Source organism: Garra rufa, chromosome 13 (assembly GCF_049309525.1).
Source record: "Garra rufa chromosome 13, GarRuf1.0, whole genome shotgun sequence".
In the NCBI taxonomy this organism is placed as follows: domain Eukaryota; kingdom Metazoa; phylum Chordata; class Actinopteri; order Cypriniformes; family Cyprinidae; genus Garra; species Garra rufa.
The window spans coordinates 14,604,664-14,616,580 of NC_133373.1; the positions used below are offsets into that span (position 1 = coordinate 14,604,664).

At 35.4% G+C, this 11,917-nt stretch overlaps 1 protein-coding gene across 1 annotated transcript in view; it reads right to left on the reverse strand.

Moving 5' to 3' along the window:
* Nucleotides 1-11,917, reverse strand: part of LOC141283492 (brain-enriched guanylate kinase-associated protein) — a 47,355-nt gene that overhangs the window by 3,664 nt on the left and 31,774 nt on the right. The window contains exons 3-6 of the mRNA XM_073816777.1: nucleotides 9,724-9,885; nucleotides 3,443-3,509; nucleotides 2,501-2,608; nucleotides 2,301-2,381 (exon numbers count right to left, since the gene is read on the reverse strand). Of these exons, the coding sequence (XP_073672878.1) occupies nucleotides 2,301-2,381; nucleotides 2,501-2,608; nucleotides 3,443-3,509; nucleotides 9,724-9,885 (418 nt within the window). The remainder of the gene's footprint in view (nucleotides 1-2,300; nucleotides 2,382-2,500; nucleotides 2,609-3,442; nucleotides 3,510-9,723; nucleotides 9,886-11,917) is intronic.

Consider the following 11,917-nt stretch of genomic DNA (forward strand, 5'->3'; position numbering starts at 1 on the left):
AATAAACTGCCAGGTTTATTGGCACACACTGTTATTACTTAAAGATCCTCCCACTTATCCTTGCCAGAAGAATAACCCATTCTTAATTGGGACAGACCCTCAATATTTCTTTAACCCTTGTGCATTCAAAAAAAAAAGTTACACATAGGTGCAAAATGGACAAAAATGTCCATGTCCAAAAACTGCCATAAAAATATCATTTATTAATATTTTTTTCCACTTTCACTGATGTTGATTTTTAACCAGCATCTGTTCTATCCATAGATACTAAACATTCATTAATTTTCAGAATTTTAACCCTTAAAATGCTGGTTTGTTTACATAATGCCACAGGTGTTTTTTTATGAAAAAATCAAAAATAGTAGTTAATTTCCATATACTATATGATAAGCAGAACTTTTTTCTTTGCTTATTAGCTTCTTGGGTGTGTCAATGAAGAACAACAATATTAATTTTGAGGCATTTATATTTTTTATGTAGTGTCAGATTAAAAAAAAAAAACTAACACTTAGGCCCATAATGGACAAAAATGTCCATGTCAAAAAACTGTCATACAAATGGTATATATTAATATTTTTTTCTACTTTCACTGACTGTTGTTTTTTATCAGCACCGCGTCTATTCATAATTACCAAACATTCATTCATTTTCAGAATTGTAATGCTTTAAAAGCTGGTTTCTTTACATAATGCTCACTGTCAGTGGGCAACACCAGCTACAGAGCTTTCTCTGCCGAGTAACATCTCTTCATCTTGCAAGCAAAGAAATGACCAAGCCCTCAAGCACCAAATATGTATAGGTTTTGCTTTGCGAACACCTGTTTGGCTGTGCGAACACTCAAACTTTGTATAAAATCTACCAGACTAAACAATAAGCATTTTCTTGTGGTCAAAACAATGTGTTTAGGGGCTTCTGAACTTCTACATCAAATTCAAGCTCACCTTTATCTCTGTACAAAAACAATAACAAATAAAAAAGTGCAATCAAGGAATAAGATTTGTGTTTGGGTGAAAAAGAAAAATATTCAAAGCTCATTAACCTTCTTTGGCCTTATTCATAGTTTTCACATGGCCCTATGACCCTGCCAATGGTGAGACTCATATACATGGAGTGGGATTTTTGATTGCCAGTACAATATAATTTCTTTCAAACTAATTATACCCATAACATTTTCAGTAAACACATGCAAACCACACTCTGACATCCTTACCAACATACCCACACGATTGTAGCTGCATTATTTTTCCAATTGACTATAATAGACTATAATATGCATAAGCAGAAAACACGAAAAAAAAAAAAAAAAACGGGTATTTCTTTTATATGCCAAATTTGAAAAAAATGGCACAATCTAGTAAAAAATGGTAAAAATTAAAAATTTGAAGCCTTGCCTATAGAATGAATGCCTATTAGCAAATATTGTATCATTTTATAGTCAAATGGCCCTGGGTTAAAAAATTGCAGTTTTAATGGGTTTCAATGTGGACATTTTTGTCCAAAAAAAATTTTTGTCCTGAGTGTGAGTATTTTTTGTACAGAGGGTAAAATTAATTTCTTAAAGGAAATGAGGGTGAAATATTAAAATTCCAATAAAAATACACACCTGAGCCAAGATTTATGCAGTTGGCATTAACACAGACACACTTAAAACAAAAAACAAAACTGAAATGGACAAAAATGTCCATAAGGTCGCACAAGGGTTAAACAAGAACTTGATGTACTATGGTTGATCTAAATAATAGTAGATCCCACTAAATAAAAAAAATAATCCTAATATCTTTCAAAATAACATTTATCTAACAGAGTTAATGGTAAATTATACTGCACTAAAGGGCATAGTTGGGTTTATTTAGATAAAATAAGTATCTTTTTGGAAATATATTGATTGGATGACATCCAAAAGGCTATATAAAGAATCTGAAGCAGAAGTTGTGCTATAAATAACTATTATCCAGCACTTTGACAGACTGGGTTGTAAAATTTCTGTCATGCTCTTTCGTTAGACATCATTGTTATATAAACACATGTATATATATATATATTCCAATAATAGTATTTTCAACAACTTCACAAATAGCCTACTGTAGCACATGGGTGGCTTGCCACCTAAACCATTTTACCTGTGAGAGTTTTAGAAGGAAATGTACATGGACAGTACCATAGAAGCAATAATCAGACTATAGTAGTATTTTATTAGCATCCATTTTATTGGAATGTTTCTAAAATGACTGCATACTATAGCGCCCATCTATATTAAAATGCCAACATGTGCTAAAACCAAGTTATGTGAGCTAACTTACCTCAGACAACTGGGCTCTGTAATGTGACTTATTACACTGCAAAAGCTGTGCAGCCAGGTTACAGTCTTTCCTGTATAGGTCCTATTGAAAGTGGTAGAAAGGGAACATTAGGTAACGAAAAGCAAAAACCCAGTCCTTAAAAGGGCTGCCATTAAGCCTCAGTGTGTAAAAGAAATCACTTTGTCAATTTTTTCTCTTACATTGTCCTCTCTCAGTTTCTCAATGGTCATCTTAGCTTCCATGAGATGATTGTTAAGGACGATGATTTCTCTGCTAAGAGCCCGTTTCTCATCATCGTGGTGCTGTGACTGGATAAAAGAAGCACATTTTCAGGAGAAAAAAAAAACTATGCAATGATATAGGTTCTAATAGACCACCAGTATGAATACAGACAATTTTACAAAGGGAAAAGTCAATGCACGTGTTAAGCCATTCTAGGATACCCCTGCGGCAGATGGGAATTAATTGGCGTACTGAAAGGAACATCAGTAGAAGGCTGATATAAAAATGATTTTCCTTTCATACTTAAGACCCATAACCTTCAGGTTTATCACTGACGTCTTTATGGGTGCAATCTGTTGCTAAAAAAAAACCTGTTTACTATAACGAACTCAGAGTTAACCCTGAGGGGTGGATCCTAATGCGGACATGTAATGGTCATGCAATGTTCTGCGGCAGGCAGCCTAATTATAATTTAATTGTTTGGAACTTCAAATGAACAAACAGGCTGTGATGCAGATTTTGCGAGTATAATAGACTCACTATCACACTGTCATGTGAAGGCGGACAGGCTGTTGTAATGGACTATAATTAACGTCAGGCGCACAAGTGGAAGTGTATTGATATTCAAATAGACTCTTAGTGCATTCAGCGCTATTGTACATGTTTAACACATTCCCTAATCTGTCACACCAGAAAACACGTACACACACACGGACAGAAGTGTGGACAGCGATGTAAACACTTTCATCCCAAAACCCATTTACACAGGAAAACACTTAAAGAGGGAAATGAGTACTCGTAAACACACATGCGAACAAACCATTCGCACATTAAAACAAAAAGCAGTGCGTGTGTGCTCCCCCAGACACCTGTTGTATGATTTGTGCTTTTTTTAGAGTGTGGCCGATGTGTGCACTCACATTTCGGTGGATTTTATCCTCTAAGTCCTGGTTGATCCTCTGCAGTGCTGAGTAACTGCTCTGTATTCTGTGGGAAACACATGAACAAAATGTCTTTTTTCAAAGCCAGCATGTAGTGGAAGGTCTGAAATGCTTTCCTTAGACACATCTGTTAGATAATCACAAGTCGGTTGCCAGAACTCTCGCCACCTGTTCATCTTCCGTATTATATTATGGTATCTGTTGTGGTATCAATTCATAACATTTATTTTACAATGGACCGAGGCGCCCAACACATGGCCAAGCTATAACTGTATAACTGACTCCTACACACTTGGCATTTGCCAATTGAAGTGAAACAATCCCTGTGTCCCAATTCGCTTACTTTTTATCCACAATAGTAGGCAAGGTCAGAAACTGTGCATCTTAAAGTATGTTTAAATAATAGAGCAGGCAACTTTTTAAGTGGAAGAAAAGGAACACGGAGTGCTCTCCAAAGTGGATAAATTCGAAAACGTTGTAGTGTGGACTGTGAAAATGGAGGCTTTCGAAAATGATGACACATGTTTAGTCATGTGACACATACTGTACCAAGGTTACTTGGGATTTGGTAACATTTCAACTTGGAACATACTTTAGTTTTTTTTTTTTTTTTTCAACTACATATTAATTTTTTAAATACCCCACATAATTAGGCTCATGTCAAACCTCCAAGAAATCATATTTTTTCAAATTGTCTGTCTATGGTCTCTTTATTTTTGTAAAAAAATATTTTTAATTTAGAAGTCAAACTAAAACCCCAATTTTATTGTTTTAGTCCTGAATATGTCAGATAGTAATCAGCAAGAAATGCTTTCATTCTTAATTGTCTTCCCTATATTTTTCCAGAAGAGTTGACTTATTTGCAGGGATAGATTGCCTTCAATTTTAATTTTTGGTTTTGTTTCTGTCTCAAATCGTCCCCTTATTTCTGGGTCAACATATCTGCATGCCCAGCACTGTCTTTCTGCTGCAAATGTGGGTGCAATTTCTGATTTAGGATGCTTGTCCAAGTTTAAGTCGACATATTACATCAAAAAATATGAGTTGTCATGATTTTGGTAAATATATATTTGCTGAAACCAAGACTGTATATATTTTTTCATTAAAATTATTAACAAATGAAGTAAATAACTCAACCCTGTCATAAGTGTACAACCCAGTAACAATGAGAAATACATATATTTGTGACAGGGTTGAGGTTTTTCACTCAAAATGGCCACTGATCCTCATCTAGTTAGGAGAGTAGACCATATATAACCCTGGACCACAAAACCAGTCATAAGTAGCACGGGTTTATTTGTAGCAATAGCCAAAAATACATTGTACGGGTCGAAATTATCGATTTTTCTTTTATGCCAAAAATCATTAGGATATAAAGTAAAGATCATGTTCCATGAAGATATTTTGTACATTTCCTACCGCAAATATATCAAAACTTAATATCTGATTAGAAATATGCATTGCTAAGAACTTAATTTAGACAAGTTTAAAGGCGATTTTTATTATTATTATTATTTTATTTTTTTTGCACTCTCAGATTCAAGATTTTCAAATAATTGTATCTCGGCCAAATAATGTCCTATCCTATCCTACTGTATCTTTTTTTAAAAATTGACCCTTATGACTGGTTTTGTGGTCACATATGGCAGCAATAAAACAAGTACATTGTATATACTTATAGATTAAAATAAAATCTCGAAAAATAATAATTTTCCATCTTAATTTTATGTGACAGGGTTGAGTTGTTAAGTTTGACAGTACCCTCTCTCACTATATTATGCCTCAAAAATATGAATAAAAAGTATGATACTACTAACCATTTTCTGTACCACTGTTAAAGAGACCTGAATTATATTATTTCTGGTAAATAATGTCACATATGAGCATTATTAGTGTAGAATGGTTAGTGTGACGGAGTTGAGCTTAGATTGAGGGATGTAACTTTAAAGTCTGTTTTTATAAAAATATCTTGTCGTTTTTTAGAAAAATACTCTTCACAAGAAAGGAACACAAATAAATGCTTACATTATTGCCAAAAATCACAGACACTGTGCACATTTTGATAATAATTTTCTAAGTACAAACTCAGTGAAGTACCTCAGGGACATGACAAAATATTTGGTTTAAAATATAGATGTAAGATATTATTTTATGCCCAAAAATATTTTTATCCATTATAATGGGCATACCAAAGTATTGTGAAAGGCTTCGAACAAATTCATTTTGGTGAACAAGGTTTTGGTACTTTATTTAATGAGCAAAAATTACAAAGTGTGTTGTATGACTGGTCATGTAATCACAACATGGCAACCTCCAAGAGAAATTCATTTAAAATTAAAACCAAGTTACTAATATGATATTTTTCAAAACTACTATTTATTTCTTTGGGAGTAAAACTTTTATTTTAATAAAGAAAGAAATACTAAGTGCAACTTTAAAATACACTAAAAACACAATTGTGAAAAGTACTTTCTGTTGAATTAAAGTCAGGGCTTTGACTAGGGCAATCCATATCCTTAATTTTGTTTGTTTTTAGCCATACAAATATACACCTGATTCTACGTTGTGTTGAATACTGTGTGAATCATTTCCTGCTGCATCACCCAATTATGTTTTAGATTCAGCTCACATCCAGATAGTCAGACATTTTCTTTAGGAATTAACTGATATGTAACAGAAATTATGCTTCAGGGGTATGTTTCCTGAACAATGTAACTCGCTTAATCACCGTAGTGCAATGGATTGTTGGAGAGACTAGTTTGTGACTAGTTAGTCACGACTGTTTCCTGAAAACGGGAACTTTGTCACATACATTATTCAAACCACTTTGGGTAAAACTGTCATTAATTATATTAAGCAAATTAATAATGGCCGTGGGATCTGAGGACTGCTTCACTATTTTTAAACTCTGTTATTATATAGACAAAAGTCTTGAAAAGACTTAGAAATGCATGGCCAAATAACCTACAGAGTGGTAATTAAAATAAAAATGTATGTGTTTATTATTAGTTGATGCAATGTTAAAACACTTCTTAAACCTGAAATGAAGTTTGTAAATCCAGTGGTCAAATGCAGTGTTGCCACCTGACTAGTGACTGATCTTTATGTGAATGTCCACAAAACTGGAAGACTTTCTGAATGTATATAAGCGTAGGCTATTTTAGAAAGGAGAATTTAAAAGATGACAAAGAGGAATTAGGGAGAATATTAAATATTGGCTTTGTGATGTGACCTACGTCAGTTGCTTCACTTTACTGACTTTCACAACTCCTCTCCCTACTTTCTTCTACTGTTTAATGAACATTTCTATTTATGTCGTACTCATTTTATGTACTGTTCATTGCCTACTATATACAGTGTTGGGGAAAGTTACTTTCAAAAGTTATGCATTTTAATATTAGTTACTCCCTAAAAAGTAACTAATTACGTTACTTAGTTACTTTTTTATGGAAAGTAATGCGTTATGTTACTTTTGCATACTTTTTATATCTGTGTAATCCCTCACACCCGGGTCCTACCGCACCCGCTCCGAGCGGGTCTCCGGCACGGGAGGCGGACACACTAACAAGGAGGCTAAAGGCTCTAAACCTCTAGCGTCAGTCGCTAGTGCGTCTCTTGAGATCGGGGAGTGAGGTTTACCTGCACAGCACCTACTAGCTGGCCTCCGTTACACTCACCCCCCTAAACCTCACTCCCGTTCGGGTCACGGCACCAATGTAACCCCTCACACCCGGGTCCCACCGCACCCACTCCGAATGGGTCTCTGGCACGGGAGGCGGACACACTAACAAGGAGGCTAAAGGCTGCAACCTCTAACATCAGTCGCTAGTGCGTCTCTTGAGATCGGGGAGTGAGGTTTACCTGCACAGCACCTACTAGCTGGTCTCCGTTACACTCACCCCCCTAAACCTCACTCCCGTTTGGGTCACGGCACCAATGTAACCCCTCACACCCGGGTCCCACCGCACCCACTCCGAATGGGTTTCTGGCACGGGAGGCGGACACACTAACAAGGAGGCTAAAGGCTGCAACCTCTAGCGTCAGTCGCTAGTGCGTCTCTTGAGATCGGGGAGTGAGGTTTACCTGCACAGCATCTACTAGCTGGCCTCCGTTACACTCAGCCCCCTAAACCTCACTCCTGTTCGGGTCACGGCACCAATGTAACCCCTCACACCCGGGTCCCACCGCACCCACTCCGAATGGGTCTCTGGCACGGGAGGCGGACACACTAACAAGGAGGCTAAAGGCTGCAACCTCTAGCGTCAGTTGCTAGTGCGTCTCTTGAGATCGGGGAGTGAGGTTTACCTGCACAGCACCTACTAGCTGGCCTCCGTTACACTCACCCCCCTAAACCTCACTCCCGTTCGGGTCACGGCACCAATGTAACCCCTCACACCCGGGTCCCACCGCGCACCCACTCCGAACGGGTCTCTGGCACGGGAGGCGGACACACTAACAAGGAGGCTAAAGGCTGCAACCTCTAGCATCAGTCGCTAGTGCGTCTCTTGAGATCGGGGAGTGAGGTTTACCTGCACAGCACCTACTAGCTGGCCTCCGTTACATCTGGACAAGACTTGCTTGTTTGTTTTTAATTAAAAAAAAGTTCTATTTTTGGCTAATGTAAAAGCCTTTTTACACCAAAATCCTCAGATTTAGAGAAAAGTAAATTCACATCTGTACAGTAGACGGCAGAAGAAAAAATGTCAACTCTTCAGCAGTTAAAAAAAAGGAAAACAAATGTTAGATTATCTTGAGTAATTTTTGCTTATTAGTATGGATGAATTGGATCATCGAAGGTCAGCAGCAAAGACATCGGTTAATAAAATGGGATGAAATACATAAAGGATATTCGTATTATTTAACATTTAATTATTGCAGGTTTGCGTTGAATTTCAGTGTTTTTATTCATTTTGAGGAATACTGTATCTGTTTTTTTAGTGAGTGAGGTGAATTAATGCATGTTCACATTTATTCTAGAACTAAAGTAACATCTTACTCACAATTTCTCTCAACATGGCGACAGGAGAGCTTTTAATCAATAAATGGGGTGGAAAGTAACTGGAGTTACTTATTTGAAAAAGTAACTCAGATATTTTCTTGTCAATTAAAAAGTAATGCGTTACTTTACTAGTTACTTGGAAAAAGTAATATTATTACGTAACTGGTGTTGACTATATAGTAGAGAAGTAGGCATTGTTTCCAAGTTTATGCTTTGTGTTTCGACTAATGTAAACCCATACTATGAGAGAAATGCTGAAATCAGTAGGGGTGCAAATATTTTTTAACACTACTGTATTAGCGTTAAAGTAGGCAAAGTACATACTTAAAGGAGTAGTTAACTTCCAGAACAAAAAATTTCAGATAATGTACTCACCCCCTTGTCATCCATGTCTTTCTTCAGTCGTAAAGAAATTATGTTTTTTGAGTTAAACATTTCAGGATTTTTCTCCATATAGTGGACTTCTATGCTGCCTGTTTAAATGCAGCTTCAAAGAACTCTAAAAGATCCCAGCCAAGGAATAAGGGTCTTGTCTAGCTCTGTGTGCACTCTGTGCATTATGGTTCAATCAAATCTCATTTTCTCCTTCAACTTGAAAATCATCCTACATCGCTGCAGAAGTACCAACCCAGCGTTTAAAAGTGAACATGCAAAGAAGATCAAATGCCCTTTACAAAAAAAGGGTAAAACAGTGATGTAGGGCAATTTTGAAGTTGGAGGGGACAATGAGATGGTTTTCCAACATACCCTAACTTTCTTGAACAGGAGTTCGCTTGTGCATGGCAGAGCTAGACCAGATGAGCATTTGAAGTTAAAAAGTATATAAATTGTAATTCTTTTTAGAAAATGACCGATCGTTTTGCCAGATAAGACCCTTCTTCCTTGCCTGGGATCGTTTAGAGTCTTTTAAAGCTGCATTGAAACAGCATTTTGGAAATTCAAACTCTGGGGCACCATAGAAATCCACTATATGGGGATAATTCCTGAAATGTTTTCTTCAAAAAACATAATTTCTTTACGACTGAAGAAAGAAAGACATGAACATCTTGGACGACAACGGGGTGAGTACATTATCTGTATTGTTTGTAATTTTTGCTCTGAAAGTGAACTACTCCTTTGAAGAGCATAGTATAAGGTGAATTGGGATGCAGCCATTTTCCAAGTTGATTATCCTGTCTGATAAATTGTTTAGTTAGTTTCCATATGTGATTAGAAAGCCCCACTGTTTTAAGGCCAGATGCTATGTTTACGCTCTTCTTACCGGCGTAATTTGTCGGTGAACTTGTCGAGCTCCTCCTGGGCTCGGCGTAGCTCGGTCTCCAGATACTGCCTTGTGGAGTCAAACTCACGCTCTAAAAGCTCCAGCTTATGTGTGGTGTAGGAGAGACGCTTGCGCAGGTCTTCTTTCTGTTCCTGCAGAGAGCTGCATACAGATGTGCATGTGATTACATTAATTTCATAAATAGTCAAAAATAGTCCCCGAATCTACATGGATCAGGCAGACATTCAGGATCAATAATGGGAATGTAAAATCAAAACAGCTATTTTGTATGAATTACACCTCAGTTTGAGGTGAGGCTAGATTGTATGAATGTATTTCACTTCATTGTGCTGGCATGATCGATAACTGTCATACAACCCACTGATCGCATTTAGCGTAACCCAAACACACTCACATAAAGAGTGCCTTGGTAAATCAAGTTTACTGACCATTTTAATCCCCCACACTCATTTTTCCTATTTCCCACATTGATCCTTAGTCACATGACCAATGCCATGTACAGACGGTCTATTTATAGATCAAACACACAAAAGGGAATGGGATGAGAGAGATGGATGGAACCAAACACAGCTTTTCACAATACGTAAGAGAACCACTGACGGCCCTAATGGTTTTGTATTGATGGACAGATGTGTGGTGAGCGGTAATGACTTTCTGGCTGCTGATCGAGCCGGCGGCTTTCAGCATGCCACAAACTACGCTTGATCAGACGGCCAGACAACACGTGTCTGAAGCATTGAGGATGTAACACGTCTGAGCGATAAATGCACTGACAATCGATACACACGTGTATTTGAAAGCGAGCACAAGCGCAAGCCAGCACACACTTATTCTCAGCAGGATACAGCGGAACACACAACACACGCATTCACACACTGTTCTGATGCATCTGATGCATTTAATACATGCATTAAATAAAAAAAAAAAAAATAGCAAGGCATTAAGCCAAAACATAAAATGAAAGCTGAATTCTTCTAACAAAATAGTAGTGTCATGGTAATAATAAATATTTTGACAGTGAATAAATGACATATTCAAATATCAAGGTATTCATGGTAGTCCATTAAATGTCCCCCAAAATAGTGTTTGTTGTGACACTGAACCGCTCTATAGGTACTTTCTGTATGTCATTTTATTTATTTATTTATTTTTTATTTATTGTGAGCGGATCACACTGAAAACATTTTGAGTTTGCAAGCAAACTAGTGAATTAAAAAAAAAATAAACATTAAGATGAGATAGTAAAAACTAGGGCTGTCAATCAAGTAAAAAAATAATTGTAGAGATTTCAGTAAATATAATAAAACAGTAAAAACTAGGGCTGATAATTGCTTTTAAAAAACAATAGTACATATTTTTGTAAATAATTGCAAAGAATTAAACATAACATTAAATTTGAAAATGGAAAATAATTTTAAATCGCAAGTGAACTAGTTAATTAAAAAAAACCTAAATAGTAAAAACTAGGGCTGATAATTGTTTTAAAAATTGTTTGTATATAATTGCAAATAATTGCACATAGCATTACAATACAAATAAAATAATTTTAATTTGTGAAGTAGTTAATTAAAAATCATAAGCCAAAATAGTAAAAAACTAGGCCTGATAATTGATAATAATAATAACAACAGTAGCTTTCATATTTTTGTAAATAATTGCACATAGCATTAAATTGAAAATAATTTTAATTTGCAAGTGACTTAATAATAAATAATAAAAATCATAAACCGAAAAAGTAAAAACTAGGGCTGAAAATAATAATAATAATCATAATAATAATAATATAATAGTACATATTTTTGTAAATAATTGCACATAGCATTAAAATGTGAAAATTTAAATAATTTTGAAATTGCAAATGAACTAGTTAATTTAAAAAAAAATCATAAAACGAAATATCAGGGCTGTTAACTGATTAAAAAAATACATAGTACATATTTTTGTAAATAATTACAAAACAATTGCACATAATAGTACAATTTGAAAATTAAAAATAATTAAATAATTTAACTAGTTAAACTAAACTAGTTAATTAAAAAGAAAAAAAAAACATAAACCAAAATAGTGAAAACTAGGGCAGAGAATTAATAATGTATAGTACATATTTTTAATTTAAAGTGATCTAGTTAATTATATTATTATTATTATTATTATTATTAAATTATTATTTACA